The following is a 19,885-nucleotide window of genomic DNA, read 5'->3' on the forward strand; positions in this document are numbered from 1 at the left end:
ACAAAGCCTTATGTTATATTCAAGAATGCAAATTATATCACAGTAGAATTATTAGATTATGAGTATATCTACACCAGTTGGATTACACAGTACAGTATATCAAAGGAGAACAGACAGTAATTATAGATGCATTATCTAGACCACTGATGCAGGGTGGAAGTGGGAATGAAAGTGAAGAAAGCAATAGAAATTTAAGACTATCTGCATTATCTAGACTGCTGGTGGAGATGGAAGTGAGAATGATGGAGAAGAAAGCAACAGAAATTTAAGAATAATGTACATTAAGGGAGAAAGATATTACTAAAATTTGTGAACGGCTAAGGAGAAATCAGAATTGTGATGATGAATGGAAGCTGGTAAAAAGTTATTTAGGAGAAAGGGGTTATGATAAAGTCAAACAGTACTCTCAGGTATGTAAAGGAATTTTATTTAGGAGACAAAATATAGAGTCACATAGCTGGAAAGTCTGCTGGTGAGAGCAACACATTGACACTATTATTAAATACATACACCAGATGTTTGGTCGCTGTGACACTATAAAATGTATTCAGAAAATCCAGGAAAATGTCTATTTTAACAACATTGGTAGGAGAGTAAGGAAATGTTTGGGTTTTGCGACAGATGTCAGAGGGTGAAGTCTAAAACTCAAACACATAGTTTTAAAGCAAAACATCATAGCAAAAAACAAGCTAGAATTCAATGGAGTGGATTTATTTGGGCTGTCCATTCAAAAGAAAATTGTACTTATATATTTGTAATGGTTGTTATTTTTGAAACTAGTTAAGCTTTATACTTTGAAAAAGGCAGCTATTAAGAAGATTATTCATTATATTACTCAAGATTTCTTTAAAAAGATAGTTACTCCAAATCATATTTTGTCAGATAAAGGAAGCCAATTCATATTAAATGTCTGGAAAGATTTTATTTGAGATAGAAATATCACGCACAAACTTATTTGTGTTTACTCACCTTCATGTAATCCAACTGAAAGGTATATGAAGGAAATTGGATGCTTTTGTAGAACATATTGAAGCAAAGATAACATTAATTGGTATTCATACAACAATCAGTAAGAAGTTGTTTTGTACAGTTTACAGCACTCTACAACTAATTTTCACCCTATGAATTATAGTAAGGCAAGAAACCTGCTAATTCATTAAACAAACTGATTAGATATATTGTTTGCACAGAGTTGTCTGTAGACGAAAGAGAAGGTGTGGTTAGGAAAAACATGCAAGTAAGAGAAACCAGAGGCATGATGGAAAATTGATAGCTACACAGTTTAGAGTAGGAGATTTGATACTAACAAAATGTTATGAGAAACCTAAGGCCATAAATAAAGAGACTAAATTTTTTAACATTTATATAGGACCATTTGAAATTTCAGAACTTCCACATCCTAATGCTTACAGACTTATTTATCCTAAGTCTAGGAAACTATTTGGACTCAATAATATTACAGTATGGGAGTCATACTATCAGGGCTGATTCTAGAAGTCGGTCAAGGGGTGGAGAGGGAGGGGCTAATGGGGGGAGGGGGTTTGGGGGAATGGAATATTGCTTCACAAAAGGAGAGTTGAGTTCCTCCACCGACAGACTGGTAAAATTTTGTTTTGTTTAAAGTAGTTATTGGTAACTGTTTTGGAGGTCAGGGTAAAAAATGTGTATTAATAAATAATAAGGTGCCCAGTTTAAGTTAAATGATATTCATTGGTTTGGATAGTAAGCTATTTGCCACTCTTATTCTTTTGTTAAAATGTGTTTGAAATACATTGCAGCCTATATTGCTACATAATTATATATAAAAAAGATTGAATCTGTTGAGTCACTGATTTCTGAAGTGATTTTATCCAGTGTAATATGATACTCCACTGGGGTTGGGGGAGGAGGGAGGGAGGCCTATAGCCCTCATAGCGCACCTCCTCTTGCCACTGCCCCTGCATACCATCAGTAATGTGTTTGAAAATTGAAATTTATCACTAAAGGCGTACACACTCTTTGTGTACTATGTGTGTGCCTTACACAGGGTCCCAGCCATGTGAAATTTGTTCCTTTAGCTACACTTTATCAATGTCAGATCCACATACACATTCTCAGATACACACCTAATACTTAGCCACATATCTATGATTACATACATATACACTGGAATGATTTGACAGTTTGTTTATTTCATCATGGAGAAGGTAGGCATCAGTTGATTTGAGATTATGTTGAATGTGAAGTTTACCACTAAGATATGCTCTGTATGTGTGAAAAAGTGTCAAGTTCAGATGCAAATTGATGCAATGAATTATATTACTCTCATACAGTAGTGTTATACTCTCTATGAAGATATGAAGTTTATCATAGGCCTTCTAGCAGAATAGTATTATGTCAAGTCCAGGATTAACCAGAGGTTGTGTTGGAAAGTTAATATTAAAGACCAAATATCAGTATAATGTAACATTTTGGATTATCTAAAAAGTATTTATATTATGAGACTGAAGTTGCAGAAGAGATCAACATACACTCATTTGCTTCCATTAACTTTTCAATGTTCGAGTTGAACTTATATGTAGAAACTATGCATACATGAATAATTACCTCAGCTGTTTGTGACATAATTTATATAATATGTTTTGTTGTGATTGCTCTGAAGATAGTTGAATTAAGTGAATAATTGCAATAGATGAATTAAGTTAATTTTCTGAATCCAGAATGAGATTTTCATCCTGCAGCAGAGTGTGTGCTGGTATGAAACTTCCTGCCAGATTAAAACTGTGTGGCGGACCGAGACTCGAACTCGGGACCTTTGCCTTTCGCTGGCAAGTGCTCTACCAACTGAGCTACCCAAGCACGACTCACGCCCCATCGTCTCAGCTTCAATTCCACCAGTACCTCGTCTCCTCCGTTCCACACTTTACAGAAGCTCTCCTGCACACCTTGCAGAACTAGCACACCTGAAAGAAAAGATATTGCGGAGACATGGCTTAGCTACAGCCTGGGGGATGTTTCCAGAATGAGATTTTCACCCTGCAGTGGAGTGTGCACTGATATGAAACTTCCTGGTAGATTAAAACTGTACGCTGGACCGAGACTCTAACTTGGGACCTTTGCTTTTCGCGGGCAAGTGCGCTACCAACTGAGCTAACCAAGCATCCATCTAAGAAGGGCAATGAGTATTTCTATAAAATCAGAAATTAATATCTCTAATAAAAAAATTAAAACCCCATGGGACATAATAAAAAGAGAAACAGGTAAAATCCCCAGTGTAGAAAACACCACAGAAATTAAAACAAATGATACTGTTCAAGAAAATGTTGAAATAGTTACTGATATTTTTAACAACCACTTTTTGGCATCAGCAGCCCAAACAGCAGAAACATGTTCTGTTACTGAAGCTGTTTTATCCCTTCAGATTAGAATGTCTCCTGTCACAGTACACAAAATTGAGAATATAATTACGGAGATGAAAAGTAGGGATTCTGTTGGCATTGATGGTATCTCTTCAAGAATACTGAAAGTGTGCTGTAAGACAATAAGCAAAGTACTGTGCCATATATTCAATGAATCTATCCAGCATGAGGTTGTTCCTGAGAGACTGAAGTATGCTATTATCAAAATTATCCTTCAAAAAGGTGATAAAACTGACGTGACCAACTATCGGTCTATCTCCCTTTTAACAACCTTTTCTAAAATTCTTGAGAAATTGGTTCACAAAAGACTTATTGACCACCTCATTCATTGTAAGGTATTAAACAGTAGCCAGTTTGGGTTTCAACAGGGAATATCAACAGAACAAGCTATTTTCTTCTTCACCCACCAAATCTTAGTCTTTTAATAATCTATTATCTCCCTTGGTATGTTCTGTGACCTTTCTAAGGCCTTTGATAGCGTTAAACATGAAATCTTATTAGCAAATGGTGAATATTATGGTATAAGTGGACAGCTGGCTCACCGATTAAATCCTACTTAACTGGAAGAAAGCAGACAGCCATGTTGAATGACTCTGAGGGGCACTCTGTGTCATCTAGCTGGGGCTCTACTGGCTGTGGTGTTCGTCAGGGCTCTGTACTTGGCCCCCTTCCTCATCTTTATCAATGACCTTCCCTTGTGTACCAGCTTTAACACTCGTTTTACTCTTTTTACTGATGACACCTCCATCCTCAACAACAAAATTCCCAACCACAATCTTGAGGAATCAGCCAGTATGGTCCCTAATGAAGTACTTAATTGATTTGAAAAAATCGATTCTCATTGCATGCTAACAAGACCCAGTTTTTACATTTCCAAGTAAGTAAAAAAAGTGGAAGATGAATTGAGTATTAAATGTAATGGTAGTCAGTTACTACAATTTGAGTCATATGATTTCCTGGGTGAACACATTGAGAGCAATCTAAAATGGTCTAAACATATTTTAGAACTTCTCAGAGACACCACAAAAACTGCGTATTTTAGTTACTTCCATGCACTATTGTCGTATGACATAGTTTTCTTGGGTAATCAGCCACTTTCCAAAACAATATTCATTGCCAAAAAGAGAATTATTGGGATAATGAGCAGAGTCCAGCCTAGACATTCTTGTAGAAACTTTTTCAGAAAATTAGGAATACTGACAACTGCATGTCGATACATCTACTCCCTGTCACTTGTCCATGAGCTTCCCAAATTTAAACAACAGTTCAAACACTATCTGTAGGTTAATTCCTTTTATTAAGTTGAAGAATATTTCAGTTGTGTTATTTTGAACTTGTGGCTACATTAAATGAAAGCATACTTATTTTGTAATTCCAGTTTATGTTAGGAAAATGATGCAATTTAGGTTTTGCTTTTCAATTAATCAAATGTAATTCAGATTGTTCATTTCCATATATTATCTTGTTTTGCACCTCCAAATGGTTTATTTCACGAACTACCTACACATACTCATCAGGAAATAACATACCTATAATATGCTGCCCACAGTTGATCTCTGTGCATTAGTTTTCTAGTGTAAATTTGTGTCTTAAACAATACTATTGATTGTTACTAAAAGTCTTTGTACAGATTGTATCCTGTTTTCAGAGAGTCAAGATGTAGTCTTTGTAATGCCAGTTGTTCATTCCTGCACACCACCTGTGCAGTAATGAAAGAATTCACTGCAACTCCTAAACTTTCATTGAAAATTCCATAATGTGGCAAGATTGCTACAATTTCTTACAGCAACATATTATGGACAATAGGACATCAGGAGCAAAGCAGATATGAAGATCTAGAAGTTGAGTATTAAATTCTACCACCGGATATATCTCACCAAGGAACATTATTGAAATTTTCATTCTTATTATTTCAGTCTAAACTTTCAGTACAAGTACACTGTGTGAAGTACCTGGGGGAAAAACCTGCTTTTTTTATTTTTTTATTTTATTTTATTGATTTCTGCTGAGACTGTTTAATGTGATTTCAAAGTGAACATTACTATTTAACAGTTTAAAATAATTATATTTACTTACATTCCCAGCAATAATACTCCAAAAACGTGCACAGAACTGTTTGAATAACAGTTTAGAACTGAAGTATTTTGGGAAAATATCCAGCAAAGTCTGCAATGCAAAACTTCATGGCAAAACGGCATGAAATTGATTCTATATCAAATAAAAACGATAACTACCCTAAAAAAAGATCAAATACCAGAGAACACTGATCAAGTGAAGGAAAGCCTGAAAGAATGTACAGTGACATCTCAACCCTGTTTATCTGTGAAAGTAGGAATTAAGAGAGCACCTTGTCAAAGCTGTAGTCTTTCAAAAATGATCTGTAGCCATGCCGTAACAAGTACACTGTTGTGCATAAATTAAAGTCTCATTAACTTTGGAGTGCTGAGTTCTGTCGGTGCTTTCTGAGTGATATGGAACAGGACTTTCGGACCCTCAACTTTTATTTCTTCAGATGAGGCCTGGTACAGCCTGTTAGGGTTTGTGAACTAACAGGACATGCACCATTATGCATCAGAAAATCCCTGTCAGTACTTTGAAGAGCTTGGTGTTTGGTGCACAATGTCTGGCCCACATTGTAACAATTCTTGCATTCCAGAATGAGATTTTCACTCTGCAGCGGAGTGTGCGCTGATATGAAACTTCCTGGCAGATTAAAACTGTGTGCCCGACCGAGACTCGAACTCGGGACCTTTGCCTTTCACTCAGTTGGTAGAGCACCTGCCCGTGAAAGGCAAAGGTCCCGAGTTCGAGTCTCGGTCGGGCACACAGTTTTAATCTGCCAGGAAGTTTCAATTCTTGCATTGATCTTGTGTCACCGCCAGACACCACACTTGCTAGGTGGTAGCCTTTAAATCGGCCGCGGTCCGTTAGTATACGTCGGACCCGCGTGTCGCCACTATCAGTGATTGCAGACCGAGCGCCGCCACACGGCAGGTCTAGAGAGACTTCCTAGCACTCGCCCCAGTTGTACAGCCGACTTTGCTAGCGATGGTTCACTGACAAATTACGCTCTGATTTGCTGAGACGATAGTTAGCATAGCCTTCAGCTACGTCATTTGTTACGACCTAGCAAGGCGCCATTATCATTTGCTATTTATCTTGTGATGCATGTTCCGTCAGACCGATGTTCACCAATTATGGATTAGAGTTAAGTATTCCAGAAGCTACGTACTATTTTTGCTACTATAAAGACCTTGTCCTGTTCCAGACCTCACGCCATCCTGTGTCAGCTTAACGCGTGCCTTTCGGCTACCTGTCATAGTGGATTGCCTGTCTTGCCAGTCCACAACAGATCTGTTATTGCTAGTTTGTATGTCCAGAAAGTGTTTAAAGTTGTGGATCAACTCACTCAAGATGAATGACTGTATGCATATTTTCAGCAAAATGGAGTAACAGCACATACTATCTTGACAATCTTGTCATGAGTACACAAAGTGTTTGGTGAGGAGAGAACAGTCAACAGCGGCAGTGAAATCTCCTGGCTACCTTGATTGCCTGATCTCTCTCCCTGTGATGTTTAACTGTGGGGCAAATTCGTACTCAAATATTCCTCACACACTGGGAAAGCAACAGCAGAACATTGAAAACACTATTGCTGCTATACCTCAGGCAGAGTTACTATGCATGTCTCACAGCTTGATACTGAACACAGAATTGCAGTGACATCAATGGTAGTCATTTTCAGCATCTACTGTGATGTTCATTAACATAGCTCAAATACTTCATGCACCAGTTCTGTTTCACTCATCCTGTGCTTAAGTGATCTGACCAAACCAGCGTTACCACGGTGGTAAGGCCATTGGCTATAATTTATGAGGGCTGGATAAATAGAGAAATTGGATTGTGAAACAGTGGTAGAGGTTCAAAACAAATTCAAAGCAAAAGAACGGATCAAGAGTGTGAAATGAAGATGATGCCAGGTCTAAGCACAGAGATGTGGTGCCATTTATATAAACTGCTGAGATTTTTTGTTCATGTGCATCATAAGCCTGAAAGAGATGGCATCCCCTCCAGATGTGGTAAAAACTGGAAGATACTCCTTTCCCCATTATTACAGAAACCATTCTAAATAACTATTATTTTCACTTTAAATAAGGTCTGCCATACTGAATTTACAGCATAAAATCTAAATTCAGGCCAAAATGGTCATTGTTTTTTAAGAGTGTGCTTGGTGATGAATAACTATGTATGTAGTTAATATCCATACAGTCAAAATTATTTGATAATAAATTAATCAAACTATGAATAAAGATTCAGGCTCAACTTTCAAAAGATAAAGAATTACTGATAGAGTGCTTGATCATTGCATCACCATGAAAGTTCCTTCCAACTTAAGTTAATACACAATACAGCTGCAATTCTGTGAGACATGTGCAGCTGGCAAGTCATCGGTAGGTTTTGGGATGTGCATGGTATCAGATATCTATGCACAGATTTCACCATTCCTTTAACTTACAGGCCAGTGGCATCCCCTCCAGATGTGGTAAAAACTGAAAGATACTCACTTCCCCATTATTACAGAAACCATTCTGGCACCTCACAGTACTCCAAATTTGTACCATATGGTCCAGTACAGGCAAATTTCATGGCTAAGACATCAATGAAAGATCGCTCTCATGCTCCTCGAATCACTGTAGTATGATTTTGGCCTTGTGATATGAACAATTATCCTGCTGGAAGATTCTATGGCTGTTGAGGATGACATCAAATGTGAACAGATGCAGGTGGTCTGCAAAAATGCCCACATTGTCCACAGCTGTCACAGTGCCTCTGATTACTACCACAGGTCTATAGTCTCATTGACATGGGTAGAATTCCTGTTTGGTGTGATTGGCAGATTGCCCTAAATGTGGGAAAATGGAAGTTAATGCAGATTGATGGCAAAAAATTCCTAAAATATTTGAATACAGCTTTGGTGGTGTGCTGCTTGACAATTCAAATCAGGTAAATAGCTAGGTGTAATGTTGCAAGATGACATAAAATGGAATGAGCACATGTCAGTTGTAGGTAAGGTATATGGCTGAGTGCTTCTATTTGGAGAATTCTAGGAATTGGTTAACATCAAATATAAATTTAAATCCAGAGTAAATTTTATACTCTGCAGTGGAGTGTGCACCGATTTTAAATTTCCTGGCAGGTTAAAACTTTAAGTGTTAGGCAGCCTTTTATAGGTATTTGCCTGGAGTGTGGGTCACGTTTGAGTTACATATAAAGGAAACTGTATATTTAACATTTGTACCACTTATTTTTAAGTACTGTTTGAGAGTCTGGGATACCCTGCAAGTCAGATTACAGGAAGACATTGAAGCAATTCAGAGACCTGCTGAGTTTCCAGTAGGTTCAACCAACATATGTTATGGCGTTATTGGATAGATAAAAAATCTACTCACCAAGCAGTATCAGAACACACACATAAAAGACGGTTGTAATTGGCAAGCTTTTGGAGTCACTGGCTCCTCCACCAGTCAGAAAAGTTGAAGGGAAAGGAAGAAGGGTGAAGGAAGAGGGCTATAGAGGTCTAGGAAAAGGGGTAGATTTTGAGAAAACCACCCAGAACATCAGGTCAGAGGAGACTTACTGTATGAAATGATATAACCCCCCCCCCCCCCCCACACACACACACACACACACACACACTCACACCAATATGACAACAGTCATAATTGACAATGTTGTTGGGTCAGTTGGGTCAGCATAGGAACAAGTAGTGGTTGACTGCTGTGAAGTCCAACATTGGACAATGTGAGGTCAGTGGTGTGCCCTGAAACAATTGTGCCTGTAGCAGCATTGTGTCCTGTCATCAGATCTGCCACAGACTGCCACCTATTCTGCATTACAGAGCAGATGACCCTCAGACATTCTGTGATGAGACGTGGACATCCAACAACTTGCTGTCCACTTCTGACTTAACCATCCTTCGACTGCTTTCCATAGATGCTGATGACAGCAATATATGAACAGCTGACCAGCTGCACTATTTCTGAGACCCTAATTTCCAGACGTCAGGCAGTTACAATCTGCCTTTATCAAAGATGCTCATGTCAGTGAGCTTTCCCTGGTGAGCTGTGGGCCGCTCGTGTTCATTCCATTTATTGTTTGTTGTCTTCTCTTACCATACTGCCACCTCATTTTCTTATTTCATTTACTGGCATCACTAACTTCCTGCCTTACCTGCCCGTGAGTGGCAGCAGCAGCGCTTATCCATAAGTGCTCTGTCGTACTATCTCTGGAGCGACCAATAGTATTTTTGGGTCATCGTGTGTCTGGAAGTCAGCCAGATATGGAGCAGCAGTTGGGGACGGAGTGCCAGTGTGATGCGGACCACACACATGAACTATCCGACGGAAGGAGATTGGAGTGGGAACAACCATCGATTGGTCGTTCGGTTGGTCGTCTCATTGGGCGACGAGTATTTGGTCTTTAGACCATTTCTGGGCCTCGTCAGTTGTTCATCTTGCCAGACATGGGTAGGTTCCTTTCTCATGGAGAGATGTCGTCACCGATGGACAAGAGTTACCTCTTCATGGGTGGGTCCGAGCCAGAGTGCCCGGGTCGAGTTGAGTTGGGTTGGAGCTGCAGTGAGCTTCGGACAGCCAAGACTCGTCCACCCGTTGCCGACACTCATAACTTGAGTGGGGACGCCCTTGGTTGGTCGTTCAGTCAGCTGTCTCATTGGACGACGTATATTTACTCACCGACTGCTTATGGAAACTCTCTGTGTGTGTCACTTGTCATTTCTCCTTTTTGTTCCATGGTGATTGGTTTTAGGATTGTCGGACTTCTTGGTGCAAGTGTTTACGTGGAAATGTGTGTAGTGTTTGTGATCTCCGCTGAGCAGATGATACTGTCTGTGTACTGGAGTAGCCAGTCGATCTACATCTACATATACATCTACATTCATACTCCGCAAGTCACCTGACGGTGTGTAGCGGAGGGTACTTTGAGTACATCTATCGGTTCTCCCTTCTATTCCAGTCTCGTATTGTTCGTGGAAAGAAAGATTGTCGGTATGCCTGTGTGTGTGGGCTGTAATCTCTCTGATTTTATCCTCATGGTCTCTTCGCGAGATATACGTAGGAGGGAGCAATATACTGCTTGACTCCTCGGTGAAGGTATGTTCTCGAAACTTCAACAAAAGCCCGTACCGAGCTTCTGAGCGTCTTTCCTGCAGAGTCTTCCACTGGAGTTTATCTATCATCTCCATAACATAGGCAAAGGTCCCGAGTTCGAGTCTCGGTCGGGCACACGGTTTTAATCTTCCAGGAAGTTTCAAATCAGCGCACACTCCGCTGCAGAGTGAAAATCTCATTCTGGAAACATATCCATAACACTTTCGCGATTACTAAATGATCCTGTAAAGAAGCGCGCTGCTCTGCGTTGGATGTTCTCTATCTCTTCTATCAACCCTATCTGGTATGGATCGCACACTGGTGAGCAATATTCAAGCTTTGGGCGAACAAGTGAACCGTAACCTACTTCCTTTGTTTTAGGATTGCATTTCCTTAGGATTCTTCCAATGAATCTCAGTCTGGCATCTGCTTTACCGACGATCAACTTTATATGATCGTTCCATTTTAAATCACTCCTAATGCCTACTCTCAGATAATTTATGGAATGAACTGCTTCCACTTGCTGACGTGCTATATTGTAGCTAAATGATAGAGGATCTTTCTTTCTATGTATTCGCAGCACATTACACTTGACTACATTGAGATTCAATTGCCATTCCCTGCACCATGCGTCAGCTCGTTGCAGATCCTCCTGCATTTCAGTACAATTTTCCATTGTTACAACATCTCGATATACCACAGCATCAACCGCAAAAAGCCTCAGTGAACTTGCGATGTTATCCACAAGGTCATTTATGTATATTGTGAACAGCAACGGTCCTACGACACTACCCTGTGGCACACCTGAAATCACTCTTAACTTCGGAAGACTTCTCTCCATTGAGAATGACATGTTGTGTTCTGTTATCTAGTAACTCCTCAATGCAATCACACAATTGGTCTGATAGTCCATATGCTCTTACTTTGTTCATTAAATGACTGTTGGGAACTGTATCGAACGCCTTGCAGAAGTCAAGAAACACGGTCGGTTGCGACAGAGCAGCGAGGAAGTCTCGTGCTGCCTCCTGATTATTTAGTGTTACACTTGGTTGCCTGTCTCACCTAAACTGTTGTTAGAGTTTTCTCCCCAGACCGACCCTTGGAATACTTCTGAGCACCACTGTTCTGTTGTTTGTGATTGTGATTTTCTTTTGACGCAAGTACTGTGCCAGGCCTTCAGCCATATATTAATTTTGTCTGTTCTATGTTCAGTATATGATCTTCAGCTGAACCTTATGAGAAGTATTTTAAGATTAGGCCTTCAGCCGTGTTTTATTTAGATTTTTTGTTTGCTCTATAATTAGACATTCAACCGCATTTGTTTTGAAATTTGTGGCTTCCAGCCGTAATGTGTAAATTCCTGTCTGTAAGGTTTCTTTTTAATTATCTTCAATTCTTAAAATTGCCTTCAGACATACTGTGTAAATGCTTATCTTAAGATTTGTCTTTAATTATTTTGAATAATTGCTTGGTTTTGTATCCCGCCTGGAAGCAGCGCGTGGGTCTGCTTCTGTAAACCGAAAGGTAGGCCGAATGTAGGAATTGCGTAGGAGCAGGTGAGGTAAAAATCTCGGTACTGCTTTTAAAGTAAAAGTCGTTTTACTCTAGGTAAGACAATAAATACAGGGTTACATAACTTTGGGTATGATGAGTGCGTAGGTGCGAAGCCGTATGTATCAAAGCTAACACAGGCAAATTCTGTAGTGGCTCGCCCACTACAATGTCGGCTGGTCGTCAGCTCGCGAACAGATGGGCAGAATCTGGAGTGGCACTCTTAGAGCTGCACAGTTGAGGGCATTTTCATCAGTGTCGGTGTCGTAGTGCCAACCTAAGAACTTGAACCTACACTGTGGCATCGTAGCTATCGATAACACATCCCTCCCCCCTTAAATGGCGCACCGTTGTTGAGTAGAGCTTCCAGCAGCAGGTGGAGGGACCCAAGGGTGGCGCAACTGAGGGGGCGGACAGCGAAACTGCCGGGGAGTGCCGCCCACCTGCGACCCTGAATTGCTCGCGAAGGGCGAGGAAAACGCCCGTGGAAAACCTGCCCAGGCAGTGCACCGCCACTGGGTATGCTCGGATGAGGAGGCGGAGCAACAACTTCCGTGGGCGATGGCGTGATGGCAACCTCAGCGTCCATCGGTTCCGGCACCACGGAGGAACACGGCAGCGGCGACGGCGGCTGTGGCTGGAGGCGCCCACCCGGTGCAGGAGACCGGACTGGCAGCGGCGGCGGTGGCAGGAGCACCCACGGTGGAGGCGCGAGTGGCGGAGGCGCCGTCGGTGGAGTCGTGGGCTGAGGCGGCAGAAGCCGCGAAACCTCCGATTCTACCGGAAAACGACCAGCGGCAGAAAACAGAACGGCACAAACATAGTGCCGGAGGGACCAGAAATGACAAATAAGGCGCGGCCAAGCCGGCGAAGAATGCACCCCTGCTCACAGCGGTGCCTGCCAGAGAAAACGCGATAGAACACCAAATCCTGCGGCGCCGAGCCAGAACGAGGCGAAGCAGCGGGAGCGTGCAGTGGCGGGTGCAATAGCTGCAGGAGCGACCGATGGGTGCGGCCGTGTAGCAATTCTGCTGGGGGCGATATGAAGCGGGGAAAGTCCAGAGCGCATGTTCGTGAAAATGCGTGGTGTACAACCTGCTCATCTGCGACTTAAACGTACACACAAAGCGTTCGGCCTCCCTGTTCGACTGGGGATGGAACGGGGCTGAGGTCAGATGGCGAATGCCGTTAGCAGCACAGAACGCTTCAAGCTCGGAGGACACAAATTGTGGCCATTGTCGGATACAATAACTTGAGGAAGGCCCTCAATGCAAAAAATAGATGTCAAAGCCAGAACAGTCCAAAAAATGTTCAAATGTGTGTGAAATCTTATGGGACTTAACTGTTTAGGTCATCAGTCCCTAAGCTTACACACTACTTAACCTAAATTATCCCAAGGACAAACATACACACACATGCCCGAGGGAGGACTCGAACCTCCGCCGGGACCAGCCGCACAGTCCATGACTGCAGCGCCTTAGACCGCTCGGCTAATCCAGCGAGGCAAAGCCAGAATAGTAGAAGACATAGATACAACAAAAGTAAAGTTGCTGTACGCATCAATAACAATCAACCAGCGGGTGTCCAGAAAGGACCTGCAAAATCAATATGGACGCGCTGCCAAGGTGCAGTAGGAGTCGGCCATGCAAAGAAGTGCTGGTGGGGAGCAGAATGATGCTCCGTGCAAGAGCGACAATTATCAATGCCGACCCAAGTGCAGTGACGACGCGCTAATTGCTTCGTCTGCACTATACCCCAATGACCTGTTACATGACATGTGTAGTCCGGTGTGTTCATGTGACAATTGTAAATTAAAAAAGAAATCGGACTCCCTAAAGACCTATGAGAAGGGATCTGTAAGAGGATTATTGTTTTCATTAAGTGTTTTATGTATGTTTGTTTTACATATGTTTTATATGTGCCTTGCTGCTTTCAGTTTTACAAAGTTACATGTACTCTCTATGTTTCTTATCAAGCTTTATTTTCTCTTAATCAGCTCATGTATGATTTTTTTATATTTGTGTAAAGATTCACTTGTTTTATGTCAATCGTATGTTGTTTTGTTGTGTTGACACTTTTATCTTTGTACTTAAGGAACAGACTGACACATTTTAGAGAAATAAGCTGAGCAGATAGCACACGCAAAAACTAACCTAAGAATCTTTTATATTGGGTCAATGTCAGAGCGTTTGTATTCAATAATCTATCAAGGAATTAAAGGAACGATGTGTATAATTGAGCAGCGGTAGTAATTTTCCATGGGGCAGAGAATCCTCAAGACAACAATATTATATTCAGGTTAGGGAATAACTTTCTCTGGCCCCAGTTTCAGAATGAATGAGTAGATTAATGTCTGCATGACGCTGTAACAGTTTAGAAATTGTCATTTAAGTCTGGTTCTTCAAGAATATGACCTGATCATACGCCCATCATATTTTTATTTCCCACTTTAATTTTGTGGCTTGCAGCAGAGTGTGTATGGATGACCCCTGCTTGAATATGGTAAAGACAGGGTATAATATTGTGCTTGGATTTATGCTGAACAAACATTGATTCATGTTTATTTCTTTGATAATGACCAAACCAATGTGTCACAATTTATTCTGTTCTGTGTCACGCTAACCTTTTAAAGTGTGACACTCCCCAGGAAAAAATTTGAAAGCAACACGGAGGTTGTGAGAGATTGCAGGGCACTCTCACTTCTGATTCAGTGTCATGCCACTTCATGTTCTTAGGAAAGATGATCTTTATTACGATCTGATTTCATACTTTATGATGAAATGGTGGGCAGTAGTTAACGTTCTTGCTTGTGTGTTAGTGAAGGAATAGCGGCAAGCTTTATCTGCGCTCAAAGAATCAGGGCGCCAATTTGAACGACTGCAGTAAAAACGTACGGCGACTGAGGGCTGAGGGAAGCATGTTTTTTCTGTGGAACCTGCGTGAATACATTTCCAGACAGGCCAGTCCTGCGGTATCATTGTGCACACACATTTAGACGGCGCTGGCCGGTCAGCATCTGCGTCCAGGTAGACTAACTAGCGCCGAGAAGTCACCGCTGCAATGGCCATCCCATTGTAGACCGTCAATAAAGCAGAGGATCGGCCCTTGTTAGGCAAGAAGCCAATGAGACAACTATGACCATTCTGTGAATTCCCGTGGGACAGATATCTGGCGCCCAGACGCCCAGACTCTGTTACAAAACATATTTGTGAAAGCACGAGGCTTTTAGCGAGTTTATGGCCGTTATTTGGAAACTTAGAAATGGACGCAACAGGGGAGATAATAAGGTTTTTACGGAGGTGTGTGGTTCCATCCTGGTCATGTTGTTAGCAAAAGACAAGGCGAAAACGTGTGGAAAGAGGCCACGAAGCTGAACCTTTTTTCCTTTTCCCCCAATTAACTTTAAAGTCTCTGTTTGATCAAATCAGTGTATGCAGAGCAAGAGCCGCTCTCCCAGCTTCGAATGCCGGGATCCAGCTCATGACTGGCATGTGCTAAAGTGGAGGAAATATAAGATGTGCTTTGCTACCGAGCTGAGGAGGAAAGTGTGCAGAAGGAGAAAATAGCTCTTGTCGTGGCACTTCGCTAGTAAAGAACTGCAGGCCTCTACCTAAACGGTGAGACTTGTGTCCTTTGATAGTGTGCCACTTACAGCCTGTGCCAGTCACCTTCTGAGCCGTCAGAGGTACTGCTTCTAGCATCACGCACGCAACGAATGAGTCAGCCGGCTAAACATTTGACATATTCCGTCACACATAGTTGTGGCATGGAGTCAAATTGGTTTGGCAGACCAGCAAACGGGTCCACTTGCACACTGGAATCCACCGGGATTTCAGAAACTTACAGGGAAGTACCTGCGTTCAAAATTAACCAAACGTGGGACTGTGTACTTCCATTTTTCGGGCGCGCGCCATAATTATCAGTTTGCGGTCGCCCATGACTTCAGTTGCCGAACGCATCGTGGTGCAGGAGGGTAAAGTATTCGCTGCTATGTCGTAGGGCTCCAATATACAGGGTGTTACAAAAAGGTACGGCCAAACTTTCAGGAAACATTCCTCACACACAAATAAAGAAAAGATGTTATGTGGACATGTGTCCGGAAACGTTTAATTTCCTTGTTAGAGCTCATTTTAGTTTCATCAGTATGTACTGTACTTCCTCGATTCACCGCCAGTTGGCCCAATTGAAGGAAAGTAATGTTGACTTCGGTGCTTGTGTTGACATGCGACTCATTGCTCTACAGTACTAGCATCAAGCACATCAGTACGTAGCATCAACAGGTTAGTGTTCATCACGAACGTGGTTTTGCAATCAGTGCAATGTTTACAAATGCGGAGTTGGCAGATGCCCATTTGATGTATGGATTAGCACGGGGCAATAGCCGTGGCGCGGTACGTTTGTATCGAGACAGATTTCCAGAACGAAGGTGTCCCGACAGGAAGACGTTCGAAGCAATTGATCGGCGTCGTAGGGAGCACAGAACATCCCAGCCTATGACTCGCGACTGGGGAAGACCTAGAACGACTAGGACACCTGCAATGGACGAGGCAATTCTTCGTGCAGTTGACGATAACCCTAATGTCAGCGTCAGAGAAGTTGCTGCTGTACAAGGTAACGTTGACCACGTCACTGTGTGGAGAGTGCTGCGGGAGAACCAGTTGTTTCCGTACCATGTACATCGTGTGCAGGCACTATCAGCACTGATTGGCCTCCACGGGTACACTTCTGCGAATGGTTCATCCAACAATGTGTCAATCCTCATTTCAGTGCAAATGTTCTCTTTACGGATGAGGTTTCATTCCAACGTGATCAAATTGTAAATTTTCACAATCAACATGTGTGGACTGACGAGAATCCGCACGCAATTGTGCAATCACGTCATCAACACAGATTTTCTGTGATCGTTTGTGCAGGCATTGTCGGTGATATCTTGATTGGGCCCCATGTTCTTCCACCTACGCTCAATGGAGCACGTTATCATGATTTCATACGGGATACTTTACCTGTGCTGCTAGAACATGTGTCTTTACAAGTACGACACAACATGTGGTTCATGCACGATGGACCTCCTGCACATTTCAGTCGAAGTGTTCGTACGATTCTCAACAACAGATCCGGTGACCGATGGATTGGTAGAGGCGGACCAATTCCATGGCCTCCACGCTTTCCTGACCTCAACCCTCTTGACTTTCATTTATGGGGACATTTGAAAGCTCTTGTCTACGCAACCCCGGTACCAAATGTAGAGACTCTTCGTGCTCGTATTGTGGACGGCTGTGATACAATACGCCATTCTCCAGGGCTGCATCAGCGCATCAGGGATTCCATGCGACGGAGGGTGGATGCATGTATCCACGCTAACGGAGGACATTTTGAACATTTCCTGTAACAAAGTGTTTGAAGTCACGCTGGTACGTTCTGTTGCTGTGTGTTTCCATTCCATGATTAAAGTGATTTGAAGAGAAGTAATAAAATGAGCTCTAACATGGAAAGTAAGCGCTTCCGGACACATGTCCACATAACATATTTTCTTTCTTTGTGGGTGAGGAATGTTTCCTGAAAGTTTGGTTCAAATGGCTCTGAGCACTATGGGACTTAACTGTAAGTTTGGCCGTACCTTTTTGTAACACCCTGTATGTTTCTCAGCACCCTGATCTCTCGAACCATATTTATCTTTTTTGAATAGTAGAGTATAGACGCTTGAGGGTGGCGTAGTTTTCGTGCTATAACCCGGATTCACATGTGTAAAGCCATTAATTCTGGTTAACGTCATGTGTCGATCCACAGCTGATCACTTTGTCCGCCATATACCCCACGTTAGTGAAACCTTATGTGAAATAAAAATGTTTGTGTGACGTTTCTGCAGTCATTTTTGCTGTCTTGTGATGTTAAGGATGAATAAATCTATTGTCATTTAGATCACAACTTGTCCCTGTGTTCTGATTGACAGTACCTTGCCATTTTTATTAAAGTCCAGATTCTAAAAGAGAGTAGCAAGCTTGCAAGGTTGCATGAGAAATGAAGACAAGACAATGACACTGATGCAATTTTTTATTAAAACAAATAAAAAGAAATGCTTGACAATTAATTCTAGAAGCTGTGACTGTGTCTTTTACCTCTTTAACTCTCTAAGTGAACCTGCAATTAGAAGATAAATAAGAAAAGAAAAATGAATGAAACCTGGGCTACAAGGAATCGCCGCATAAAAGTCATTAGAGAGAAAATACAACGCCATTTTTTTCCGCTCGCCCATGAACCATGGACCTTGCCATTGGTGAGCTGGCATGGGTACCTCAGGAATACGGATATCCGTACCGTAGGCGCAACCACATCTGAGGAGAGTCTTTTGAGAGGCCAGACAAACCTGTGTTTCCTGAAGAGGGGCAGCAGCCTTTTCAGTAGTTGCTGGGGCAATAGTGTGGATGATTGATCTGGCCTTGTAACATCAACCAAAAATACACAATTTCGACTTACTTTACTGTACGCATTCTGTCTCGTTTGGTGAAGTTTGAGTTAAAAGATGATATTCTGGACTAACGGATCAAAACTCGATAGCTACTTGTTACATAAAAAGAAAGCAATGAAAAGGTATTCAGCGGCAACTTTGGGTAGAAACTCCGTGATGGAGTTTGAGGCGAATAATGTTCAGTACAGAACAGACTCAATGTCGGTCTTCAAAACTACTGTTTACAGTATAAGAGCTGTTTCAACATAAATATTCAATTTTTCCCAAAATTTCTAACTTGAATTATCTTTTGAGGCATAAAAATTTTTACGAACCTGCTTCCATAAGTTAAGGGATGTAGCTAGCGAACACAGATAATTTTAAAAAGGAATCAGAACCATATTTTTGGCTCTTACAATGACGAGATTGATCCTTGGTCAGCACACAGTATTCACATCGTGGTCTCATATCCGCTTCATGCCACCCTGATTTAGACTTCCCTCACTTTTCCTAACTCGCTTAAGCCAAACGCTCGGCGGTCTCTTTGGAAGTTCACACATTTCTTCGTTCCTCATACTTCTATCTAAACGAGGATGGCCTCCAATGACTTCTTCGTCGACGGGACGTTAAGCCGAAGCCTTCGGTGCTTGTAGTAGTGTTGTCCTGGTGAAGAAGCGTAGCGCACTGCAAGCGTTGAGTGGCGGGCGGAGCAGTCCGCGCCAGCGGTGAGCAGCGAGAAGAGTGGAGAGGAGAGGAGAGGAGAGGAGGGGAGGGGAGAGGAGAGGCCGCTCCCCTACCCTCCACTTAGCGGTCGTTCATCTGGTGCAGCAGCGCGAAGTACGAGTAGGAGCCGTTCAGCAGCTGAAACAGGGGTCCAGTGTTCAGCAACACTAACGTCCTGACGTCAGAGTTTTAAACTAGTCACTCAAGTTTAACGTTAAGAGATCCGCTTGATTTCACTTTCGCCTTAAAAGATTTGTAATGTTCAGGACAAAACGGAAAACCGAAGAGCATTATTGGCCGGAACACACACAAGGTTTTCTCAGTCGCCAACTGGAGAAGTTTCGTGTACAGAAAGCCTGACAGGGCCGAGAAGAGTCTGGCTTTCTGTTTTTGTTTGTGATGTTGTGCCGATGAAAGAGGATGAAATTACGGTAGCAGCACACAACACACTTCGCTCCTTTCGAGAGCTATTAAGAGAGCAGCCGAACTTAGCGCCACCGTCCGTCACACGGATCACCATTAGCTACACTCAACCGCCAAACAAACTGGTATAGGCATACGTAATCAAACACAGAGACATGTAAACAGGTAGAATACGG

At 42.1% G+C, this 19,885-nt stretch overlaps 1 protein-coding gene across 1 annotated transcript in view; it reads right to left on the reverse strand.

The window, feature by feature from the left end:
- Positions 1–19,367: 19,367 nt before the first annotated feature.
- The window catches only part of LOC126482249 (putative odorant receptor 92a), a 171,153-nt gene continuing 170,635 nt past the window's right edge, over positions 19,368–19,885 (reverse strand). Inside the window, exon 9 of the mRNA XM_050106229.1 lies at positions 19,368–19,424. Within this exon, the coding sequence (XP_049962186.1) occupies positions 19,368–19,424 (57 nt within the window). The remainder of the gene's footprint in view (positions 19,425–19,885) is intronic.

Source organism: Schistocerca serialis, chromosome 5 (genome assembly GCF_023864345.2).
Source record: "Schistocerca serialis cubense isolate TAMUIC-IGC-003099 chromosome 5, iqSchSeri2.2, whole genome shotgun sequence".
Taxonomy (NCBI): Eukaryota; Metazoa; Arthropoda; class Insecta; order Orthoptera; family Acrididae; genus Schistocerca; species Schistocerca serialis.